The sequence below is a fragment of the Desmodus rotundus genome, chromosome 5 (assembly GCF_022682495.2).
Source record: "Desmodus rotundus isolate HL8 chromosome 5, HLdesRot8A.1, whole genome shotgun sequence".
Lineage (NCBI taxonomy): Eukaryota > Metazoa > Chordata > Mammalia > Chiroptera > Phyllostomidae > Desmodus > Desmodus rotundus.
In genome coordinates, this window is record NC_071391.1 from 76,598,348 (window position 1) to 76,625,238 (window position 26,891).

The following is a 26,891-nucleotide window of genomic DNA, read 5'->3' on the forward strand; positions in this document are numbered from 1 at the left end:
GACGAAAATTAAGCTTTTTTGAAGTGAAAGTGAAAGAGTAAGTTGGGAGAGTGAAGAACAACACATCTTCACACTCATCTGACCTCTAAGACTCTTAAAAGAAACATGACGTACACAATCATGCAGACTCACCTACCTTCGGTTTCCTGTGGCAATAATCAACTCGGGCGTTCTGTCAGGAATATTGAACTTAGAAATGAGCTGCTATGAGAAACACGGTGCTGGTGAGGCTCAGCAGCATGTCTGAAAAATGAGCAACATTCTGTAAATTGAACACTTGCCAGCAAGGGAGCTGTTTTTGGAAATAGATCAGAGCCGACCCATCAGTTTGTCTGACTTCTGTTAACAGGGACACAGATCAAAAGTCTCCTTAAGCAGAAGCCACAAAGCTCTTTCTGAAGTCCCAGTTCTTCAGTACAGTAGGATCTTCTTGTCATCCTGGTGACCCCAGAGGGAACACTCCAGGACCAGACTTGCATGGTTTCAGAAATTCTGAATTGTAAAAATTGTATTTCTAAAGCAGTTCGTATCCTAGACACAGTACTGGAAAATTAATGTGCATTTTTGTATTTAATCCTCACAACCACTCGAAAATAAGATGCATTTTTCTAATTTTATACAATGGAAGAGGAAGACTAAGAGAAACTAAGTCACCTGCCAGGGATATTCAGCCAGAGAGAGATGGAGCTGCAGCAGAATCCAAGGCTCACCCAGCGTCAGATCTCACTCTCTTGACGGCTAAGAAATATTACGAGTCCCAGGGCCCAGTCAGGTTCTCTCTAGGGTGAGAATTAAGCCATATTTATTAGGAAAAGTCTGATCAAATCAGCTCTCAAAAAAAACCAACCATGAGTAGAACATGGGCCGCTCATGGATCCTCAAATCCTACCCTATTCCTACCTTGCAGGCAAAGTCCACCATAAATACACAGATGTTTACTGCTACCTTATATTATAATTAGGTTTGCACAAGATTCACCTTTACAAGTACAAAAGAGACAAATATTTTCCTGACACTCCTTGCCAGTTTAGTGATTAAAATGTTTCTGTATTTTTGTTCTAGCATTACAAAACTATTTCTCACCCAATTTTCTGTCTCTAGGAAAAATGCCTAGATTTCTATCTGGGTAAATAAGATCAGGCTGGGGGAAAGTTCTTGTATATTGTAAAATGTTATGGAGAACTAGAGAAACTCCATGTCATGTGAGATTCTAGGTCAAAACTTTCAGATTCTCTTTAGGAAGTGAACCTTGTATCACTGCCCATTCCAGATAATCTTACTTTCTGACAAGTCCACAGCCCACATGAGATCTACCATTCATTGGTCCCACATCACAAACCATGGCTTTTTTTTTTTTTTACCACAATTGCAAATAGATATACTGCAAAGAGACACAGTTGGGTAAAATTTCGCTTATTATTTTAATTTGTCAGTACTCTAAACCACTTACCTTTTGGAGAAAGGTAGTTGTGAACCCACAGGTTGATTTTAAACGCAAAATGTCAAGGTCTGGCCAACACGTGAGGACTCTCCAGAAGGCATCCCAGATCTGTGGTTATTCTGCCGTGGGAACTGACTAACAAAGAAAAATTGTCTTCCTGAGAGAACAGGCTGCTGAGATCGGGAAGGTGGCTGCATCTTTTCTAGTGTTATCCCCTCAGTCCCATCTGCCTGTCAGACAACTGCCACGTGGGAAGGAGAATTAAAAGGAAACGACTGATAGGGGTTTTTTTATTTTTTATTTTTAAGTACATGTAGGAACTGAGACATGGTAGGTCCCAAAGGCATACATGTTTTTAAATTTAACTTTTAAATTAACTTAAAAGCTACAAATGAATTCATATGGACAACTGAGAATATTGCTGAATTCATACACACTCCTAATTTCAAAGCACATGAAGAATTACAGCAAGCCATATTAATGAAAATTATTTTTCTCATCTATTCTGGTGGTGTTATACATACAATATTTGTGAGTAATATAGTGCTTCTTTCTGACATGTTAATGCTTAGTTTATTTTAATATGTGTACAAATTTTATGTACAAAATTTATGTACAAATATTAACACAGTTAAGAAACTTGAAGAACACAAGAGAGACTTCCAAAACATATTAGAACAAATAGTGAACAGACCAGTAAACTATTACATACATTTTACTGGACACATGAGTTTTATGAACTGCATCCAGAAATTCAAGAAAAAAATTTGGCAGGTATTAAAAAACACCCATTTTGGGAGGCTGTGTAGCGTAATAACAAAGTATATGTGGATGTGGTGTCATGAAGACCTGAGTTTTGAATTCTGGTCTCACGAGAGTATAACCTTGTGAAAATTTATTTAACATTCTAATACGGGTTCTCATGTTTACAATATAGACAATAACTGCATTACTTCTACATTCGCTTTGTTTATAAACTTTAAGATGCATATTTTAAAGGCACCGAGTGTGGCCTGGCCAGTGTGGCTCAGCTGGTCTGGTGCTGTCCCACAAAATGAAAGGCTGCAGGTTCTGTTCCTCATCGGGGCGCACGCCTGGGTTTTGGGTTCGGTCCTGGTTGGGGTGTGTGTAAGAGGCAACCAACTGATGTTTCTCTCTCATACTGATGTTTCTCTTTCTCCCTTTCTCCCTCCTTTCCCCTCTCTCTAAAAATAAATAAAATCTTTAAAAAGCACTGAGAACAGGGTCTGTCACAGGGCAAGCTGTCAGTAGATGGTGGCTGTCATCTGCACCACATATAGCCCCCTAACTTTCCCCTAAGACCCCATCAGTTAAGCACTGTGTAAAGTATCTACATTCCTTTTGAACCCCTCATTCCTAATGTTTTGGCTACTCCACAATAATAAATGGTGAGATTGCCAAAATATATAATCAGGCAGTTATCATTAACATCAAGAAAACTGGCTCATTGTCAGTTTCAAAAACTTCCCATTACTTTTTTTCAATACTTTTTAAATTTGTTTGTTTTTTTTCATTAATATCACTCATTGTTCCAATAAGAATCAGAGAAAACTCTTCTAAAATGTGTTTTCATCGATTTTCTCTATTTGGCAGGTTGGTTACTGGAATGACATGGATAAATTAGTCTTGATTCAAGATGTACCCACTCTTGGCAATGACACAGCAGCTATTGAGAACAGAACAGTGGTTGTAACCACAATTATGGTAAGTTTCAGTCTGTGCTTCCTGCTATTCCGTTTTGTCCACAGGCAGTTTTAACTCCCCAGCTGCGGTGAACAGTGAACAGGGTGGGCGAAAGCAGTGGGGACGTGGGTGTTCCGATCCACAGCAGTCTCTGGGACTTTAAGTACGTGTGTCCTGAGCTTTAAGTACATTTAGTACTTTTATTTGTATTATCTTCTGCTTCATCGTTGTTCCTGGAAAAATGCTCAAATGTCAAAAAATGAAACTGTCAAGCTCTAGTTGGAAATGTGTGAAATGCTAAGATTCCAAAGGACAAAGGAATGAACATGGAAAAGATCAACAATCGATAGCATAAAATATCTGGTAGCAAAGACCATATTATTGTTATTATATTTTAAAACATCAATGTAAAAATAGTTATTGGTGTTTAAAATTATAACTTTCAAGTAGTTCAATTACCGGGTAATGATGTGTATTGTCTGTTTGTACTGGTGGAGATATGAATGTGAAGATTTTAATAAGCATGTTTTATATAACTGGATGCTTTAGAAATAAATTTTGTTTGATATCTATTTTTAATGCAAAAAGAATCTTTGCACCGATTATTTTTCTCATTGACCAGTGATAAATACATGATTTATAATTTATAGGACTTCTAGGAATTAAGAAAAATATGATTGCTTCATTCAGTCACATCATCAAAAGAAAAATATTTTAAATTTTAAGGCTGCTTTTTCAAAGAGATGTTCTCAGAAATACCTTTTAAATAATAAAAAATCGTATATATTTTTCTGTTCTAAAGTCAAGCATGCCCTTTAGAGTCAATGCTCGTCAAAGGAGATCAACAATCGGTGGCCCTTGCTGTCTAGTTTACCGTTCTCTGTCCTCATCTCATTGTCTCGTTAGGCAGAGCATAGTTTCAACTATTTGTGGAGCCTTTACTCTAAATAAGGTGGACGTGTTTTACGTAACTGAATTTTAGCTTATGCGATTTCAGTTTTAGTAATGTTATTTCCAAAATGTTGACACTGAGGTCAAAGCATGAAAATGCCAGAGAGAAGTTTTCCTATGTTGCAGTTAGCTTTATCTGTGTTGCATCACCAGCCTTGATCAGAAGTTTATTATTTTAGAATGAAACCAACCAACAACAGTGTTCGTGCAACAGTGCAAAGTATATACCTTCCAACTTAATTGTGTGATGTTTGCATGGGACTTGAAAAGCAATACGTACATATGTATATATTTCTTTTCCTAAAAAAGACACAATAATGGAAAGTCATACTTCAGTGCAGTCCTCCTCTTTTCAGCCTCCAATGAAGAATCCTATTTTAAGAAATTGATCAAGAAAGAAGTGAGTTCCGCGCTGTTCGACCATTCCTAACAAGGCTCAAGTCTTGTTCTCCTGTGTAGTAGATTTAATCTAATTTTTCATGTGAGATTCTTCCTGGATGACCAACTCTGGACTGTCAGGAAAAAAATGTTTTTAAGTTCTGTGACTTTTCTGAGAAACAAGAACAAAAGAAGGATTAATTCTCATCTTTCCCAAGAAAATAAATAGATGTTGAAAAAGAATCACTTAGCAATTCTGACATAACAGTTCCCGTACCTTGAAATGAGGTCATTGTGTGTAAATAATGGAATTATATCAGTCCTAATTCCAAGTACATTTCTACAAGTGAATATCTATGAATCTGTGTCTTGTTTTCTGAATACACAACATTTTCTTTAAAGATTTTTTTTTTAATTTTGCCTGTTCTGTGTGAAATAAAGTGTCTTAATGTGCATTATAGGTATAATGTAGAGAATCTCCTTTCTATCCCTGTTAAGAAAGGGACTGGAGATATAATTCTTAAAACAAAAATATTGAATTAATTTTGAAAGCATGGCTAGTTTTTTGGAAGCATGCTATCAACAAGGAAAATTGATTTAAAAATCCAACCGGTTCCTATATATATAAAGAATAATCTGTAAAGTAATCTGTTGTTTGACAGTAATATTATCAGTATTTTTGCCATCAGAATAGTGCAACCCCAGTATCCGTCTTTTGTATAAAAATGTAACCTTCATATACATAATACCTCTGGTCTTTGCAACTGCATAGTTGTTCAGTAATTCAAAATAATTTATACCTGAATCCTTTCCCCATAAGTTTTTCTTGTATTTGCTTTTATTGAAAACGATAGCCTGGGGCCTGTGACATCTTTACCACCTCGTTTTGAAAAAAAATAAGGCTCCTTGTAGATGAATGAGATATAGGCATCTGCATGTAATAATCTCCCAGATTCAATTGGAAACTCCCAATACAGATGGATTTGGTTAGACACGTAACGCGTGCAAGATAGATCCCCAGACACAAAAAGGACTGAGAGTTGTGGCACTGGAAATCATTCATTCTGATTGAATTGATATGGCATTGCTGTTCTCCCATTTGTCTTTCCTTTGTGTATGTTTTTATTTATATGTTGCTACACTGTAATGATATATGCTATTGTTAAATAAAATTGATTGATAAATTTATTTATTCATTCATTCATAAATATTTATTAAGCGTCTGCTATGTGCTAGGCACAGTTAGAAGTCTAGGGATATGTAAGAAAACAAAGAAGACAAAAATCCTGCATTCAAAAAAACATATTCTAATGAGAGAAAGCAAACAAGAGACATAAAAAATGTTACATATAATTTTCAATAAAATGTAGTCTTAGTGTTTTGTACTGTTGAAATTCATTTTTATAACATTGTGTGTATGTATAATGTGATCTTCATTTTAATATCTAATTCATTCTGCCTGAATACAGTCATACTGAATTTAACTTAGCTAAATCTAAACAAAAAAGTAAAATTGATAATAACATCAAATAGGAGTCATAACTACAGTGTTGAAAGGTCTCAAGTCTTGGATTTGGAGGCTCGTGGATTTTTTTATCTTAAGTCTTAGTGACTAAAATTTTTATAAAATCTATAAAACTTATGAGAATGTCACCATACTGATTTAACTTTTTACATCCAAAATAAAAATTTCTACAGACCACCTAAGGAAGCCAAATACGTGTCGTGTGGTTTGGACAAGGGCAGCAACTGAGGAAAAGGCAGCTGGCCGTAGGCCTTGGGGGAAAGAGAGGGTGCTGTGCTCTGTAACCTCACTACTTTCTTTGCCGGCTGACCTCTCTGGAAAAGGAAAAGTGAGGCAATGATATTTCAGCCAAACCCATTTCCCCCCAAATCTTTACTGCTGAAGTTTAATGATGCTTATGATGCATTATTCAACTAGAAAGTATTTCTTATCATCTTATAAACATAACAATCTTTTAGGATAATTTTCCATAAATCCAAATGTATTCACTATAGTATCAGAATTATTTTACAAACCTAAAAGCCACTTTATTTATCACACTTGATCCTTCTGGGGTTACTTTTCATACTTGATGAGAGGTTCGATACTTTACCTTCTCTATGTAGAATTTTGTAGTATATGTTAGTATACATAGATACCTGTGACATACAACAATCTACATATGCATATATATGTATAAATATGTTTATGTATATAAATGGTGGGCAAAAATAGTTTTACAATCATGAGTACATGAAACACAGAGTTTATATTCATGTATTATTATTTATTAATTATTGTGTCACTTTCCATACGAACAACTGTAAACCTACTCTTGCCTGCCCTGTATATGTAGAAAATACAGATATATTTATTTTCTTTTGTGTACCAAATATTAATGTTCCCCATACATATATGTGCCTCTGAAAGGATTATAACTCAATTAGTTTTCAAATAAGTTATTTTAAATAAACTTCAAATGGTGCAGCCATTAAATGTATTCATTTTTTCCTGAATTTAATAATAATCTTCAAATTTCCACTTTTAAAATTTTACCCATGGGATAAATTTTCTACATCTACTGAGATTCTTTGTAGAAAAGCAAATAATGTCAGTTAACACTATTGATTTTATTAATTGTATACAATTTATCAATTGTAATTCTAATTATTATATTTGTGATGTTTAGAAAAGTTAAAGATTTTTTAATAAGTATCTATTTCATTGGTTTCACTTTTGCTGAACACAGTAATGAAGAAACATTTTCTCAGTAGGAAAAGGACACTTCATCAGTTGAAATTCATCTTAATTCATTTACACAAACATTTTTTAAAACAAGCCCTAACATAACATCTTTAGACAGAGATTTTTTTTTCTAAAATAGCAGAGCAAATGTAGACAATCTTCCATTCTGTAAATTGTAGTAATAAGCTCAAAATTACTAAGAAGTAATGAACTTAAAATAACTTCTAAGGCATTATTGTCCCACAGGTCACAGTAGTTGATAATAAAGATGGCAGGTTATACTCTTAAAAATAAGGGATTATGTTCCACTTCTGTGATCATTCCATTTTTAGTCACAACTGAACACCTGAAACTCCATAAGGCTATTTATTAAAGATGCTCCACAAATCCCTGTAATGATTAGCTAGAACTCATTTTTTTATTATATTGAGAAGACTTGGTATTTTCCTCATCCATACTAGCCCCAAAATTCTGTATTAAATCGCCCCAAGTATGCAGTATTTGAAGGGCTACTTGTGGACAAATTGTCAGATTGGAGCCAGGGCAAGAGGAGGTTGGGAGGGTGTTGAGGATTTGCTATTCATATGGAAAAGGAAACTGAGACCCACTCAGAGGAAATGGGGAGAGCTGAGCAACCATGAGAGCTGTTGGTTAAGAAAAGCCAAGCCTTTCCTCCCTTCGTCCTTCCACCTCCCAGTGTTCCGTTCCTTATTTCTCTTGTGCTGCATACACCACTCACCTGAACCTCAGGAAGCCTGCAGACCCCTGGCTGTGCAAACAGCCTAGCGAAATGTCTCTTCAGGGTCTTCAGGAAACTGAAGGCTCTTCTAGCTTTTGTTTGTTTGTTTGTCAGGAAAACAAATACAAGACAGTCCCCTGGTGTCAAAAGGAAATTGAAAATAAAGACACTAAATACTTTTTTAATTTATGTATACATATGCCTGTTTCTGAAGAGGTGACCTAGCATTTGTTAATGTTTACTTTCTCTTTGAAGACCTGAACAAAGTTCTAATATTATTACTTTGCTAGGATATTCCTCTCTAGGAAGTCCTGATAGATCAGATCTTCATATTTACTGAGTGCCTTGTGTATACCAGACGCTACGAGGAGGTACAGAAAGTTTTTATCTACATGGTTTACGCAGGATTTCATATAAAGAATTTCATTCTCTAAAGAAACAGAAATTCACTTATCTAATTTCGTCCCTTTTCTTGTTAAACCATATGCTGAAATAATTGCACACATTTTGACAGATGCAGTAACAGTTTCAGATATTTCAAAATATAGGTTCAACTCCCACTTCTGCTGGTTCTGTGAAATTGAACAATTTGCTTAACCTCCTTGAGCCTTAAGTCCCATCTGCAAAATGGGAAATGCCTACCTCCAAATGTCCGGGTCAAAAGTAAACGAAAGAGCACAATTAAAGAGCTTCGCATTGTACCTGACACAGAGTAAGCACCAAATAAGTAAGAGCTATTGCTTTCACTACTCTATTTTATTAGCTCCCCCCACACTCCCACTCTTTTATTAAAAAGAATTTAACCTTAATTAATCACAAGAGGACATGGGGCACGTTTTATTGACTTTTATACCCTTAGTTCCCAGCAAACTCAAACTGCCCTGCACACAGTAGGGGCTTAATAAATGTTTGAGTAAATAATAAAAATACAGCTTTTAATGAAGCAACAGCTCACAAAATAATGTTGAGGGGATTTAACAAGTTAAATGATATTACCAGCTAGAGAAATTTCTGCACACAAATACATGTATACATACATATTTGGTGGCTAAAATTCATAACTGTTCAAATATTTCCAGACACTAAAATAGATCTTCAGCCCTAGTACCAAATGTGAGCCTTACTATACTTCATTTGTAAAACTGTTAGTTTTATTGCATGAATAGTTATAGGAGATAGCTATATAGCCATTTCAGTTAAAATATTAAGCACTTTATAAATGGGCGATTCTTGCTTTTTTCTGCATATTCTTTCATATTTTAATTAGCTATTACAAGAAAAGAGAACATTTAAAAGACTAGCTCATTTTAGCTATTAATATTTTATAGCATATCTAAGAAATTAACAGTGCTTTGCCACAATTCACCAATTTTCATAAACACATTTATAATTTGTAATACTTTATACTTAGAGACTTTTCTGTAAACTAATGGTTTTCATCTATCTAAAGAAGAAACAATTAGTTGCCTTAATTTTAGATGGGTAAACTTCCCAGTGTTAAAATATTCATCAAATTCATTGTAGAGGACAAGTAAGAGACTCTGGGTCACTTAGACATGTCAGCCTAGGGCAGAATTTAAGAAAATAATACAAAGACTAATCCTGGACAATTATCCACAATAAGGTTCTTTATTGTGGCATTTCTATGAGAATATCATATATCATGTGTTTTACATTCTTATTAAATTTTTATGTAGTTTCCACATTCACAAAGTTCTTCGAAAAACAATTAGTGTAGACTGTCACATTATATAAAATAAATTACCTTCTAACTCAGAGTTCCAGGAGAAAGTTAGACCTTCACAATTACAGATTTGCTCGGATAAAAGAAAGGTTTCATATCAAAATTACTAAAGGAAGGTTATCATGCAATTTTGTAAAATACAAAAACATGATTTCAATGATGTTGTAGCCAAACGTGATCATTCCTTGTCTGCAAATAACTACAATTTCTGGGGTGTGACCAGGAGTTCTCGATGAATTGCATGTTCCTCAGGGCTACCTTTTCATTGGTGGCTTTAGGTTCCATTTATAAAACCTAAAGTGTTTTTGCTAACATGTCTTTTAGTTCGCAGCCCTCCAACGGTTTGGATTAGGGGAGTGAGTGTATGTGTTTGTGTGTGCTGTAACCGAAAATTGTCCAGTTAATATTAGCCACCAGTAAGCTTTCATTTTATATGGATTTTGACAATAATTCTTAATCCAATTTTCTTGCTTATGTGCTTCAAAAACTAAGTGGGACTATCTCTGGATATGTGTGATAGACACAATTCAGGGAAAGCCATTGGCTTCTGTTGGAGACATATTGGGTAATAGAATAAAAATTCATGGAACAAAATCCTAATTAAATCTAAAATATTGGACAATTTGACAATTTTAGGCAAGCCTATTTAATCCAAATAGGTATATACAATTTTAAACTATTAATTTATTTCTTCTTTGAATTTGCTAGTACCTGCTCTGAGAAAGGCTTATTGCTAAGTGCTAGAGAGCAAAGAAAAAGAAAAAGAAAGATCTCGCTCTTTTCCCAAAGGAGGTCACAGCTGACTGTGGCTAAACAAGATGCAGAACATGGAGACAGATGGCCTTAAATTAGTGTTTTACTACATGAATTTGACTACTAAATAGTCTTCAACTTCACATGACAGTTTGGGGCTAATGATTTTATTGCAAAAGGTGATAACTCTCCTTCTCTAGATGATTATTAATGGATATATTTCCTGTCACAGTTACAGTACTGGGTATGTCATAATTACTCAAAGAAAATGATTTTAAAGACTTCACATCTAGTATCTAGTGTAAAGCAATGTAATGTACTTCTAAGCATATTTATATATTCATCTATTTTACTAGTGATCTCTAGCCACACAAAATCAATGTGTATACAATACTAAATAGAATATTTTTGTCATTCTGAAACTGGAAAGTTACATATTTTTGAATGTTTTATAATTTCTCCTTTACAGTTCTACTTCTCTCATTATAGGAATCCCCATATGTTATGTACAAGAAAAATCACGAAATGTTTGAAGGAAATGACAAGTATGAAGGATACTGTGTAGATTTGGCATCTGAAATTGCAAAACATATTGGTATCAAGTATAAAATTGCCATTGTCCCTGATGGAAAATATGGAGCAAGGGATGCAGACACAAAAATCTGGAATGGGATGGTAGGAGAACTTGTTTACGGGGTAAGCAAATTGATTTATTGAAGAATTTACTTACATAAACCTGAAACTTTTTATGAACTTGGGCACATATCAATTTTTAAGCATCTATTACTGTTTTTTTTTAATTTGCAGTTTCATTCCAAGAGACATATATGATGGTCAACTGTTTCTCTATTTCAATAATAATGCAATTCCAAACAGTGAGAGAAACTAACACTTGATAACTTCAAAATGAGAAAAGAGATACAAAAATTTAGAATATGATGTCCTATTAAAAAACACTAACTTCAGCATCTTTGATGATTATTCTTTTAAGTTTGATTGTTCTATCCCATAGATATATTGTTTGGAGAACTACAAAACAAATCCACTAGTAATTTGCTAATTGATAACTGTAGGAACAGATTTCCTCAATAGCATAAAGTTGCACCTCACTTTAGCTAGTTATTTATGTCCCGGTTGGTTGTAATTACTGGTAAATATTTTTAAGTAGTTGGTGAAGTGGTTAGTAAACCACACTAGCATCTATAAAATATTCACCAATAAGGTGAGAGTCTTACAATTTTGCTGAACGCAGTAAACTTAAGCTTTATGCAATGTCATCATTGTTTTCATACCTAGAAAACACAAAAGCTAGAATTTATTCCATAGTGGGCCTCACATGAAAGTGTGCCCTACCCTAACTCGTGTGCTCACTAGATAGTGAGTGCACACATTCATGCCAATGGCAAATTCAGTGTAGACGTCCCTCCTGAGTCAGAACAAGATCAGTCTCTTCAGCTACCACAGCAAAGCATTTCAGTCAAACCAGCAGTTATCAAATGCCGTGTGAGATTTCCAGTCCAGGAACCCGGCACAGAATAGTAAGTTTTATTCATTGAGTAATAATAAATAAAAGCCACATACACTTGAAATATATTCTGAAATTTCCTATAAGCCAATTTATATTTTATAAATGTCACCTTCAAAGCACAGTCTGTCTGATTAATACTCACAAGACCCCTTTGAAATGAAGAATTATATGAAAGTCATCCTTCCCCAAAAAAGAATAAAGGTAGAATGATTTAGAACATAAATCTTCTGAAGTCTTACACAGAAGCTTACTTTCCAAGCCAGACTGCAATTCAATACTTTTCTGATTCTGCAACCTGCTTTTCGGACCATGGAGCAATAAGCATTTTCCACACAGTCCTGGAAAAGTCCAGGGTAGCAGCTATAATCTCAGCAGCAAGAGGAAACTTAGTCATTAAAGAGTAATCAGTTTTATATCTATTTGAAAGAACTGCTGACTAGTTAGGTGCCTTAAATGAGGGGAGGAGAGGAAGCTGTAAAAAATCAAAAAGTATTTTACCACTGAGCTCATGCTCAATTTGATATTGAGCTTTAAGTTCCAAAGGAAAAGGATTCCTAAAGCTTGTATTCCTTGGTGATATTCTTAACTTTCAATACAATAAGCTTATTTGAAATTTAAACATTATTCAAGTTGTGAGAACTACTGTAATTTATTTCCTTCAGAAATCATTATTGAGTATTTCATCTAAAAATACTAGATTGCCAATTAGTTATATACGGGAAAACTAACCTGAGTTACTTTCTAAGGCATTTGGACATATATCTCCTCTGGAATCCCTACCACTTGGGCAGCCCCAGCTCACCCCTTTGCAAGGCTTCTGACCACATTTTATTAGGGGTATGCAATGAAAACAAGGGATATGAAGAGAGCAGCGCAATTAAAAACAAAATTTACCAATAGTACACATGTCACATTAATCAGTCTGCGGTTAGGCAGTTCCCAGAGATAAAGAATACAACATAGTGGCTATCGATGCTCCTTATATTCACTCATTCATCAGCTAATCTGGGAGTATTTAAATATCCCCATCACTGCCACTTCAATTGTCCACCTTTTTCTCAAAAGAAATCATTTTCTGTGTCTCTTACACTTTTTGGAGACTTTTGGAGTATTTTCCATTCCTGGTTCTGCAAAACACATATTTGCTCCCCATCTTTCTTTTTCTGTCTTACTGCTAAGACATACACAGATGTCCAGTTCCCAGGGCCCTGGATCAAACCCCATCCATTCTCTTCCACCCAACAAAGCCTGTTAGACAACATAATGACTAACTTTGAATTCTTTTTTTTTAACTTTATTCTTTGCAACCTTTGTTACTGTCATTGTTAGGAATAGTTACCTGTGAAACACCTGTGATCTCAGCACACCAGCAGGTGGTGACTCAGAAGCTCAGAACCTGCTTTACACACTCAGGTCCTTTCGGGCTATCACACCTGCTTCAGTCCATTCTGTGATCTGGGGTGCACTGTTCCAGGGCCTTCTCCTGGCCCCTGCCAAACGTGTGTGTTTCAATCCAAGGGGATATGTCTGAAAGTATGTTCTATAGCCTATAAGCGCCAGAATTACCTGTGGTATATGTTAAAATGCTGGTTCGTGAATCTCACTCCAGTCATCCTCAAGAATTTAAATACTACCAAGCTCTTGCAGGAGATATTTTACCTTAACTTTGGGAATCGCTGAGGGTAATGGAACAAGGCACGCAAAACACACCCAACATTAGTAGAGAAAGCCCAGATGTATCTCCTCCATTCACTGGCCTTTTTCAAAACTCCAATTTGAAACTTCGAAAGTGTTGTCATGGAACATTAGTATCACCACCTTAATCCAATGTTTGTCTTCCTTTGCATATAGCTTATTTATGCTGGAGACTCTTTTTTTAAAGATTTTATTTATTTATTTTTAGAGAGAGGGAAAGGAAGGAGAGAGAGGAGAGAAACATCAATGGGTGGTTGCCTCTTGCATCCCCCCACCACTGAGGTCCTGGCCTGCAACCCAGACATGTGCCCTGACTAGGAATAGAACCTGCGACCCTTCGATTTGCAGGCCGGCACACAATCCACTGAGCCACACCAGGCCATAATCCAGGGCTTATGCTGGAGACTCTTTTATTTCTCTCCATATTTCTTTCCTTTTAATGTTTCTACCCTCATTAGTGGTCACTTGTATAATATAAATAAAAATTTCAAAATATAGATACTACACAGATTAATGTAGTATGTAAAAAGTGACATTTCAAATCAATAAAAAGATGCATTATTCATTTATTACTGTTGAGACAGCTGAACAACCACCTAGAAAATTAACAATTGTGTAACACATCATCATGCAATATACCAAATGCGTTATAGAGAAATTACAGTTATAGGTGCTGGACTAAAATATATATGATTTAAAAAACAAAAAATAAAATATATGCAATCAAGATTGATCATATGATATGAGGGTTTTTCTAAGCATGAAACCAAAGGCTGAAAACACAAAAAGATAATTTTATATGGCTTCAACAAAATGTAAAACATATATATTACAGTAAAATACCAAGAACTGAGTAAACAGTTTCCAGCTGGTGCCCCACAGCACCCTGGTGTGCAGCAAGAGGCACTGACCTTTTCCTCCTTAGAGTATCAAAAAAAGAAAAAAGAACCGACAAGAACCAACACAACAATAGCCATCCAGTGTGAATGAATAAAAATTATATCTATTTTTGTCAGATCTGCAAAAAATAGAAAACTTTTGGGGGGTGCGACAGAATTTTAGTAACTAGTTTATATGTGCCATCAAATGAAAAAGGTTAAAAATTGCTGATCTAGTTATGGAAACAAAACAATTAATGAATAGGGAAAATATTTGTAACATACATGGGAAATAAGAGAATATTTTGAAAAGTTTTAAAAACACAAATTAGTAAGTAAAAAAATGAATACCCCGTATGTGATAAAGGAACAGACGATAACAGGTTATATATAAAAGAAGCAAAAGTGGCTATTTGTTTAATAAAAACAAATTCATCGCTTCTCGGCCTTTTGGCTAAGATCAAGTGTAGTATCTGTTCTTATCAGTTTAATAAAAACAAATTCAAATTGGTACAGTGCAATCTAATTTGCCATGTAGCAAACTGGTGGAGATAAATAAGAATAAAGATAGACTGGGGGTGTCCAAGATTTAAAGCTGCAGGTGCATTCACACAGCGCTGGTAAAAATAGAAATTTTGCACGACCTTTTAAGAAAAGTTGGACAAACATATTATGAGTATTAAAAAGATTTTTACCACCCTGGCTGGTGTGGCTCAATGGATTGAGTGCCGGCCTGCAAAGCAAAGGGTCACCTGTTTGATTTCCATTCAGGGCACATTCCTGGGTTGCTGGCCAGGTCCCCAGTAGGGGGCGTGCGAGAGGCAACCACACATTGATGTTTCTCTTCCTCTCTCCCTCCCTTCCCTTCTCTTTAAAAATAAATAAATATATAAAATCTTTATTAAAAGAAGATTTCTTTAAAAAAAAAAGATTGTTACCATTTAGACTAGCAATCCCATTTCTAGAAATTTATCTTAATTAAGACATGTACAAGGATTTGTCTTCAAAGCTGTCCACATTCTTCATGTTGTAAGTTGTATAACACTGGAAACAATACAAATATCCTCCGAAATAATAAATTGAGCAAATTATGATACTTTCACATATTTGCAATCATTAAAACTAATTTAACGTGTATTTTGAAATGAAAATAAGTTTATCTTATTCTTTTAAGAGGAGAAAAAGGATTGTAAAATATAATGTTCTTCATTATCTCATTTTAAAATAAGAAAAATATTATTTATAAACAATGTCTAGGAGGGCATATATAATGAAAAATAATAGCAGGAGAGGGAAATGGAGATATCTTTTCTTAATTTTCTAGTTCTGTATTTACATACTCATGTTTCTGTATCTAGTTCATATATCACTTGTGTAAAACAACTACTGGGAAAATATTTAATAACCTCCCAGGAGTGATTCTGGCTTTTACACTTGTGGGCGTTTATGATGTGAACTGGGTTTACTCCCACGTGGAGGCACGCACAGTGAATTCTCAGTCACCCCGCAGACAGCACAACTGCCGGAGCCCAGTCCCCAGCCTAACCGCCCAGGCGCCCTTTTATCACACTGCTGCCATCTCATCCAACCAGGGGCCTGAGGATATGCAGGCGTGAATGTGAGAGGCAGCCTCTACGTAAGAACGTGTATGTCCGGGTATATTTCAGATTCCATTTTAATACCAAATACTTTCAAACCTTTTTTCTTTTTCATTTTTGATCATGTAACAGCTTACAGTTTTTTTCACCACACTTCATTTCATTTGATTTTAGAGATAGCGTGATTTAATGGAAGAACCACAAGATTAAATCGCAGCGTAGCCATGATGTGTGAAGCTCACCTGAGTCTCAGTTTCAGCATCTAGAAAACAAAGAAACACAAGATTGTTAGGAGGTTAAATTGGAAGCTACCATATTTTCCCATGTACAACACGCTCTCGTGTGTAATGTGTACCCACGTGTTTGGCCCAAACTTTCAGGAAAAAAAATCTTTCATTTTAATTTTTTAATTCAATTTTTTGTTTATATTCAGAAACAAAACCAATTATCATATCCCAAGGTATTATTTTGTATGCAGCTATTACTGTTGCTTTCTAGAGTAACACTTTTAACACATAAGCATAAGTAAAAGAATTAATAACATTTATATAGATAGGGAAACTAGCACTACCCATGTATAATGTGCATCCTTATTTTTCCCTTAAAAATTTGGGCAAAAAGTGCACATTATACATAGCAAAGTATGGTATTAAAAATATCTAGATTAATGTCTATAAAAAAGATTGTTATGAGGGTTAAATGGGAAAGTACCTAAAATATTTAGATTAGTGTCAGACACATTAGTGTCCCTCAATAAATGCTCATTGTTATTTTACTAAGGTTTTTTAATAGACAATCACAATAATACAATGAGGTAAAAGAAGAAAGTGTTCTCATTTTAGAGATACGGAAACAGACCCACAAAAATAGCTAAAATTACAAAACAAAAATGGAAGCTGGCGTGTTATGGTCATAATACTGAGAATTGAATCTACTGTTTTCCAATACCTTTTTTAGAAGCTAAAAGTGAAAAATCAAAGTATGTGAATGGGAAGAAACAAATACCAATTTCCAGATTTTTGTGTGTGCACTTAATTGGAAAATGTTATCAAACAATGGGTTTTTTCTAGCCTACAAAACAGATTTTATGATAACTTTTCTCATAGCTGGGAAGGAATAAAAAAGAAAGGACTGCTTGAAATTTGCAATGCATAATGTTGAGGGATGGCCAAGTCTGAATCAGTGGCAACATTTCAAATGAAACAGGAAAGACGGCAACATGACATTCCTCGCCAAGAAATTCAGAAATTCGGCCATATGGAAAAGCTTTTAAGTCTCTTCCTCCTGCTGTCCTAGATCCTTAAAGACTAATACAGTAATTTAAGTTGAAGTTATTTTAGCCTATGTCTACTATTTCTCCATTTCTTTTTCTCTTATCTAAGCATTAGGACCAATATAAATAACTTGTGTAATTTAAGTGATATATTATCTCACAAAAACAAGTCAACTGTTTGTCTTTGTATTTACCACTGGCCTTACTCATTGTTGGCATTTGGGAAAGAAATTGTAGCATTGATTGTAACTGGTTAGCTTTGAGTGGATCAATCCAGTGCTAATCGTTTGATGACATCCATTAACTTACGTGTTTTCATGTGTGTTTTCTCTTATAGAAAGCAGAGATTGCTATTGCCCCTCTGACAATCACTTTGGTCCGAGAGGAGGTCATTGACTTCTCTAAGCCCTTCATGAGTTTGGGCATATCTATCATGATCAAAAAGCCTCAGAAATCTAAACCAGGAGTGTTTTCCTTCTTGGATCCTCTGGCCTATGAGATCTGGATGTGCATAGTCTTTGCCTACATTGGTGTCAGCGTTGTCTTGTTCCTAGTTAGTAGGTTTAGTCCGTATGAGTGGCACACAGAAGAGCCAGAGGATGGAAAGGAAGGACCCAGCGACCAACCTCCCAACGAATTTGGCATCTTTAACAGCCTCTGGTTTTCCCTGGGTGCTTTTATGCAGCAAGGATGTGACATTTCACCCAGGTTAGTTTCAACAGTTCTTTACCCATTGCCCAGTAATTCTGTGTTGTGCAGTACATCTTTCTCCATGGTCCCGCCCCCTCCCCCTCGCAACCCAGGCAGAGCATTACTTGAAACACAGAAAAAACTAGCAGTTTTCAAATTAATCTAAGTATATCCATGGCCACATTTTCAAACTTACCATAAAATATGCATACATCCCAATGGGAAATTAACATAAGCAACCCATCAGAACTCTCAAAAATACTTAGTATTAATATTTTCTTCAATGGTTCGGCAGATGGAAACTAAAATATAAATTGTAAAAACAATTCATTTTCATTGCATCAGCTCTTCAAAATCAAGTGTTTTTGCTATGGTTGCTATTCTTAATTTTAAAAAATTAATTTTGAATTTGATTAACATCCCGTGTACCCTAAAGGATATTTCCGCCACAGCATGATCTAAAAACGGAGTCGGCCTGGTAGGTGGCAGGTAGACACTGTTCTGTACGAGAGCACATGACCAGCTAAGCAGCAGGCAACGAGTCAGCAGTGTCAATGCTGGATTAGTCTTGTGGAGATGGTTCGCACTCTCTGGGGAGTCATAGCTCACTTTCTTTGGATGCCACTAAGGCTTATGGGGGGCGGGGGGCATTGCCAAAAATGCAACCAATCTCCTATTGCAGAAAAACATATCAATTTTGCCCATAGAAAAAGTAGATGAAAAGAGGAGAACTGAGGATTAAATCTAAATAGTGACTTTTATTAGCATTGCAAATATATGGCGGGGGAGGGGGTAGAAGAAATGTACAGATTCTCATAAAAATACAATTTAGCCACAGTACAGTTTGTGTTCCTTATGACCCTGGGAAACTATAAAAGTGCTTCAATTTCAACACGGAAACAAATCAATAACTCTCAATTAATGAATTGAAACAAAATCAAAGGAAATTGAGTAATGGTTTTTAACGCCAGAATTAAGGAAATACTAAGTTAAAAAAAAACAAGGTGCCACTTATCTTGTAATGGTTAAGATGAGAGCATTTCCAAGCTAGAAATGCCAGAGAAAACATGATATTTGTCCTTTCATTTTAAAAAATACAATTTGTCACAGGAATTTAAAAACTTTGGATGCTCCCGACGAGTGAGAGCAATTTTGACTCTGCCCTGAAGTTCTCATTCATTCCTTTCTCACTTTCTCTCTGCACTCACAGTTACCCACACATCCCCAATAAGCCAGAGAAAGGGTCAAAAGAAAACTTTGTTTTTTGAGATTTAGCATCAGTTTTTAATGTTGTTGTTACACATTAACAAGACCCGAACTTTGGTCTCATGTAGGCAGTGACAGAGAGGACATTTTTATAACAGTGTGTAAAGATTCTCTAGGACATAACTCATCTTTCACTCCCATAAGAAATGGGTTATCAACAAATCCACAAGACCAATTACTTTGAGAATAATCCTAGATCCTCATCCGGTCCAGCCCCCCCTTGGCCTATGTCCCATCCATCCATCCTGGCAGGGTTCTGATTTAAGATAAAAACAGAAAGGTATCTACCAGATTGTATCAAATCTAGACCTCATCCACTCCTAAGATGTATTGCTATTTCATGTACCACCAAGAGAGAAACAGTGCTGCCAATGAAGCCACAATACTGTGTTTCATCTCAGCTGTAGGCTTCATTCTAATATCAGACATGCTAAAATGTTAATAGGCATTGAGTTCCACATTTCTGCCAATTAAACAATAAAAAGTAAAAGGTTTTCATATTTTCAGTGGCATTTAAACATTTGATATACCATAAGCAACATCAACATACACAGAAATACTAGAATCATTGCTGATTAAATTATCAGAAAATAAAGTATCGCAAATGCTATTTTTAAGCATATGTGGTGAACTGAAGGTATTTTTTCTTTCTCTATCTGGTTAGAGAAAGGAAAATGTGCATTATCTTATCCATGTTTAGATCCCTTTCAGGTCGAATTGTTGGAGGTGTTTGGTGGTTCTTTACGCTCATCATTATCTCATCTTACACGGCTAACCTCGCTGCTTTCCTGACGGTGGAGCGAATGGTCTCCCCCATAGAAAGTGCGGAAGACCTGGCCAAACAAACAGAAATTGCCTATGGAACATTGGATTCAGGGTCAACAAAAGAATTCTTCAGAGTAAGTTAAGGAAACATCTAACAATGAAGTGTTCATAATTTTGAAATTCAGGCAATTTTGCCAACAATTATATTATGGGCTCTAGCCACGGTAGCTTTTGCAAACACAGTGGTAATTTCTATGTTTAATACTAATACTTCTATGTGGATTTTATGATCACTTTAATTTTCAAAAACTAACTGATTTATTCGCATTGCAAGAGGGGCCCTCCCTAAGGAAGAGTAACAACAAAAAAGGTAATTAAAACAACTTCACAACATAACCTATCCAACGAAAAGATTCCACTGCTGGTAAAGCTGTGATACTGCGTCTGGCAAGTTTGTATATTTATGTGTGCTTTGGGGCTAAGGGCCTAAAAATAAAAGCAAGTCTTTAAAAAAACACTACATTTAACTTCCTACATATGCAGCCCCAAACCTTAGTTGGAGGTTGTCCTCCCTGTCTGAGGTATATAATTCCAAAATCTCTTCTGTAACAATGGGTTTCCTTTTTTTATTTTTAAAAGATTTTATTTATTCATTTTTAGAGAGAAGGGAAGGGAAGTAGAAAGGGAGGGAGAGACATCAATGTGTGGTTGCCTCTCATGCACCCCCTACTGGGTGCAGCCCAGGCATGTGCCCTGACTGGGAATCGAACCCAGTGACCCTTTGGTTCGCAGGCCAGCACTCAATCCACTGAGCCACACCAACCAGGTGAATTTCAAAGCAATATATTTGCATTCTCACAAGATAATAGTGGCAAAAACTATTAAGTTCTGGGCACCTGTGTGAGACATTGTATGGAATTTTGTGCTTATTTCTGTACATGGGCAGATAAAATTGTTCAAATTGAAATAATTGCACTTTACATATGGATATGATCCCTTTGGCTTGCCATCGGGATTGCAGGTATTTTGTTTTTGCTTTTATTTTTATAGTTGCTTGTTTAATTATGAGGATGAATTTTTTAATCAATAATCTCTATTACTCTGGTTCTACGTAAATCCAGAGATACACACTTGGTAATGTCTGACCAGAGAACAGAATTCATTTTTTGACTTCAGTACTAAAAAATTAAAAAGGACTCAGAGTGACATTTTTACAAATATGGAACTAGATACCAATGAAGACATTTTGTGTTACTTTCAATTGTTTAAAGAAGACAAGATATATTTTACTTATTTCCTAAGCCTTTGTGGAAAAATGATAGCCCTTTAAAGAAAGTTTCATGTGTATATACAGTACTTGAGAGATTACACGTTCATTTTAAATGTATATATTTATCATTTTCCTCACTCATCTTAGGAATTAAATACAGCAAAATGTTCCACTCCTTAAGCAAGCCTTAACTTTTATGTACTAGAATTTCAGTACGATAATTCTCTTTTTAAAAATGATTTGATTATAATATCCTCACATATTACAGATAATGTTTACATAATGTTTACATGTGTTTACATTTATGTTTACATAAATCTGAAAACAAGCCACTCAAAAGCTCAGTCGCAACCATCACTGAGCCCTGTTTTAAAAAGACACGGGGCAATGACCAACGTCCTTGGCAGCAGTGTGAAGTGCGGCTGGTAGAGATAACATAAAACTTGTAAGTTAATTACAAAGTAGTTGTAGACTTTTCTAAAACTGTAAATAATAGGCATGGCTATAAATTTTATTAACAATATTCTGTGAATAGACACCAAGCACAATGAAAATATTTATTTCTAATTTTTATAGTTTTAAAAAACCTGCTCGAGTTCTAAAAGCTGGTGGGAGAGGCAGCAGACCATATTGACAAGAAATAGGAGAATAGGGACAGTCGCTCCCTGGATTGACACAGCCTTTCTTACAGGCTGCGCGCTCACCAGGCCCTGTGACCTTTCGCTCCCACCCAAGTTCACGTTTCAAACTGAAAGAATTTTCTATGTGTAGGTATTTATTGTTGCAGGACAGTCTGAACCTTAATGGGAGAAGAAAATAATTTTCCCTCGTGTCCTCTTTTTGCTTTTGGAATGCATAACTTTGAGCTCTGATTAAAATCTCAGCCATTCTTTCCCCTGTGCCCTCCCTTTCCCATGCATGATGACCTGGTTTAAATAAGCCATTTGTCTAACAGGTTGAGGAAACAGAATGTGAAGGGTATTTTTGTACTTGTCAAAATGTTTTCTCATAGGAACACAGTAACGGTACATCTATCAGCCCCACTCAACTGCCTCAGGCGGTGACCTGTACTCTGCGCTCCAAAAAATGTCGTAGCTACAACCAACTGCGAAAAGAATTAGGCCATGGGGGGATATTCATCTGAACTCCACTGTTGCCTTGGTTTTGTTTCATTATGAAACTTGACAGGACCACGTTCAGTGCATCTCAGTTAAGCATAAACATAGAGATACTCAAAGAAAGTCTGTACTTGTCACTTAATGGCAGTCTTGCTGTTTAGGTATTTTGTTATTATTAGTTACCTTATTTGAACACACGGATTTTCACCTCAGTGTAAATCTTATCCTGCACCCATTTCAGCCATCAGTAAAATTAGGAACGCATGGATGTGGTAGACTACTACCTCGGCATTGTAATACTGTCAGGTAGTGCATTGATGAGCTCTTGCTCGGTCTTGCTGCTTAGGCTACTAGAAGCAGGAAATAATTTACTTAACAACATAAATATTTACCATAATGAATCACATTTGTACATATTTTCTGTTAAAAGCAGAAATGGCAGAATGCTTAACTTAGGAGAAATTAAAATGACAGCACCTTTTTAATACTTGTTTCTAGTAATGAAATGGTGCTTTATATCAGAAAGTTTCCCATGCATTGAGTTTAACGATAAAGTTGAAACATATAAATCTGAGATTAATTTTCTAATTTCAAAAAAAATGACCTTTATATTAAGATTGCTTATTACCTTGAGTCTAGTTACTCTCCAAACCTGATCTTTAAGTAAATAACACAGTTGAAATTTTTAGGGACTTGAAAGTTCCATTGTCATTATATTTATAAGCTTGCTGGGTCTGCGGAAATGTCCTTATTTTAGGCTGTCTTATCAAATTTATAAAGATTTGCTTGTCCTCACTCCTTAGCAAATGCCCTCTTGAAGTCGCAGATAAGGAGAAGGGGTGTTATTTCCAGCCCTACAGGTCACCATGTGATTGTGATCTTATCTGAGCTATGACTTCAGAATTTCTAAATATGAACATACTGATAAATCGTGTGAATGTTTTTCCAAAAAAAATTGCTTCCATCTTTCCATCATTTTCACTAGGAATCTGTATTTTACCATTTCTATTAATACCTAAGGCCTGCTAACTTTAGCATTACCACACTGTGGATTCGTCTTCCAGATTTTAGGCAGTTAATTCAACTTCTTTTGAACTTAAGATTTATGCAATTCAATATATTTAAACAAATGCAGCAATAATATATAGAAATGGACTTCAAAAAAGTATCAGTGCCCTAATTATTTCCTTTAATGTATGCTTCATTCTATAGTTAAATTATCTTCATAATCACCAAGCTCTAAAAATACTTTTTTCCATTTTGCTATGTTAGTTTCCTTTAGCTATTCCCTGTTCCTTTAACAAAATACTGAATAGTAACTGAGAAATTGTCAAGTAACTAGCATGGTTTCGAAAAATATTTTTAAAACATTTCAATTAAAATAATACCCACATTGATGTCATTTCTTTTGTTTTCAACATAGTATATAATATGAAATTACAATATATATGCAACTCTATCTTTTTGGGTGAAACTCTCAAGTTATAAATATTTTTTAAAGTCATTATATGCATAAAGGATATGTAGCAACCCTTCCCTAAATTGAAATGATCAAAGCAGGTGTTTAAGGACAACCTGTATCACGTGACCCAGAAAGTTTTTAATTTTCAGAGAAGGAAACTTGATGTACAATGAAAGAATTACTTCTCTAGAAGAGAGTGCAATTATCAAAGCTGAAACGAAGAGGCCTGGGAACACAGCCACTGTGGCGGATCCCATTCTGAACCCAGACCCTCCCCTACCCTGGACGCACATGGAATCTGCAGCTGAATCATAGTGGTTGCACGGAACTTCCCAATGGGAGGATTTCTGTAGCCAGAGGCAGCCTGTCGTTGCCTAAACACACACACCCACCACAGTCTCTATATCATGAGGTGTTTTTTCAAGTGTTAATGACATAAAACATTTTGTAGGACACCACAGGATGCCTGTATCCCATCTCGATATTTATCGCCATTTGAGTATCCATTAATATAAGATATCTGGGGTTTTGTGGGGGAGGGTATTCAAGTAAGCACATCTCTTATTGTGAGTGGATTATTGTATAGGTTTATGGACTTAATTTCCCTCTTACAAAAGGAAAATTATGAATATGACTGTTATTAGCTTCTCTCTTTGTCCACCTGGATGATTTGCTTTGCCCTAAACCACACGTTCTTCAGTCTGCTATTCAGGATACTTGGTTTTTGGAGATCGGGTTCTTGTTGAATTTTATATTCTGGGAAACAAAAGAAGGTCAATGTAAATGAATGCACATCCTAATCAGGGTTTGGCCTCATGCATAGATTTAAGTCTGCATGAAGTCCCCCTTACTTTTTATTTGGACCCAGATGCAAAATTTCATTACCCAGTGATTGGACAAATGCAGCTGCCCCAGATAACGGTCCGCATGTGTGACATTGTCATACCAGACATCAGACAGAGTCAGCCGTTTCTATCTGATCAAATGTATTCTTGGGGGACGTTTGAGTTCGTTTGGATATATTTTCACGTTTAAAATGTCTATGGGGATGAAAAAATTCTAAATCAATGCAGATAGCAGCAAACAGATCTGGGTGAAGTAAGTAGTGATGGTAATGCAGATAGAGCCCAAATGGACAAAAATAAACAACACTTTTGGCTAAAATCAGGGAATCAGAATGACTAACTCCAAAATATGAAGTATAAAGTGGAAAAACAGGGATCACCTCTCTTTCATGTTTAATGTATGTTCTATTTGGAGATTTTGTTAGGAAAAGCCTAAAAATGTTTTGGTAGACCGAGAGTTTGATTCTTGTGTCGTGGACATTTGGTTTGTAAACTATAGTCGTTTCTTCTCTCGTGCTCAACTACTGACTTGATACAGACTGCGCTTTCTGCAAACGTCTCATAAGAATGGTTTTCATTAAAACTCTGAGGCATGAAGAAAGATAAACAATACAGCAAGTCTTATTTGTTATAATTCAAGTACAGTATCAAAAGGTATTTTACAAAGCTAAAATTAAATCTTACCTGGTCCTTTTCAAGTTTCCATAAATGTGACACAAAATATGATTTTAAATGTTCAACTCTCTTTATGGCTTTCTGCATTTAAAAATGTTGTTCTTTAAGCAGTTGATTAATATAATTATTATGACAAGAGGTATCAGCTTCTTCAAATATCACTTTTAAATGTCATTTCGGTGACTTCCTTAAAGAGCTGTAAAAGGCTATTCTCTAATTACAAAATAATAATGTTATGACAAGATGGAGTGAGAGGGCAATGGAAAGGTACTAAAGGGTTTTATCGTTTTCTTAGTTCTATCAATAATAACATGCTGTTCCCTTCTTTCCTGTATTTAATTTTATTTTAATTTCCTCCAGAGATCAAAAATAGCAGTGTATGAAAAGATGTGGACCTACATGCGATCCGCAGAGCCGTCGGTGTTCACTAGGACTACAGCGGAGGGAGTAGCTCGCGTCCGCAAGTCCAAGGGCAAATTTGCCTTTCTCCTGGAGTCCACTATGAATGAATACATTGAGCAGCGAAAGCCGTGTGACACGATGAAAGTGGGAGGAAATCTGGATTCGAAAGGCTATGGAGTAGCAACGCCCAAGGGTTCCTCATTAAGGTGGGTGGAATAGTATAACAATATAACATGTGTTGTTATAGTATTCCACCTTCCCTGATGTCCCTGAGAGAATTATTTTGTTTTGTTTGTGAACATGGTATGTTTGTTTGTTTCTTTTGTTTTTCTCCATTTCATATTTTTGGTCAACAATCAGGTAATTTTTTTCTATCGTAGAGTAATAATCATAGTTGACATATATTTTTTAAGGCCATATAAAAACCAAACTGGTTGAACACTAGCTGTTTCCAGTGGGCCTAAAATATGGGTAGCCTATGCTTCTATACCTCATCAGCTTTTTTTGGCCACTAAAACCTACACTCTCATTGTGTCGGTAATAATTCTACATTTTATCATTATTTTTTAAAATTATGCCTGCCTATTAGTTTTTGAGTAAGAAGACATCAACCTCTTCTCAGTAAACTCCTTTTTTTCCATTTCAATGTTTCATTTATTATGGCATCCTTATATTTCAGATTATCCTGAGGTTGTACTGGTGCTAACTCTGTAAACACATCTGTTGATAAATGCAATCATGACCAGAGGGAAAACTGGGCTCCAGTTTTGTGGCGCTTACTCAAGTCACACTCTGGCCTGTTGCAAAGGGAGTGTGGTGTAAGTAAGATCCATAAAATTAGACCCGATGGCAATCCAAAATTGTGCACACATAGACCCCTAAAATGTGATTCTTGAGCAAAGCATTACACATGTAGATAATCCACACCTGTTAAAAGTGACTTTCATTCTTACGGAAATGTTGGTGA

General features: G+C 35.6%; 1 protein-coding gene and 1 pseudogene across 5 annotated transcripts in view; both read left to right on the forward strand.

The window, feature by feature from the left end:
- Nucleotides 1–26,891, forward strand: part of GRIA4 (glutamate ionotropic receptor AMPA type subunit 4) — a 383,403-nt gene that overhangs the window by 316,363 nt on the left and 40,149 nt on the right. For 4 of the 5 annotated variants that reach the window (XM_024570807.4, XM_045204106.3, XM_024570806.4 and 1 more), the window contains 5 exons: nt 3,056–3,166; nt 10,949–11,155; nt 17,769–18,139; nt 20,088–20,286; nt 25,883–26,130. In XM_024570807.4, the coding sequence (XP_024426575.1) occupies nt 3,056–3,166; nt 10,949–11,155; nt 17,769–18,139; nt 20,088–20,286; nt 25,883–26,130 (1,136 nt within the window). Of the gene's footprint in view, nt 1–3,055; nt 3,167–4,452; nt 5,622–10,948; nt 11,156–17,768; nt 18,140–20,087; nt 20,287–25,882; nt 26,131–26,891 lie in introns of those variants that run through there. The other variant, XM_024570808.4, reaches the window with a different exon arrangement.
- Nucleotides 14,995–15,103, forward strand: LOC128781153 (U2 spliceosomal RNA; annotated as a pseudogene).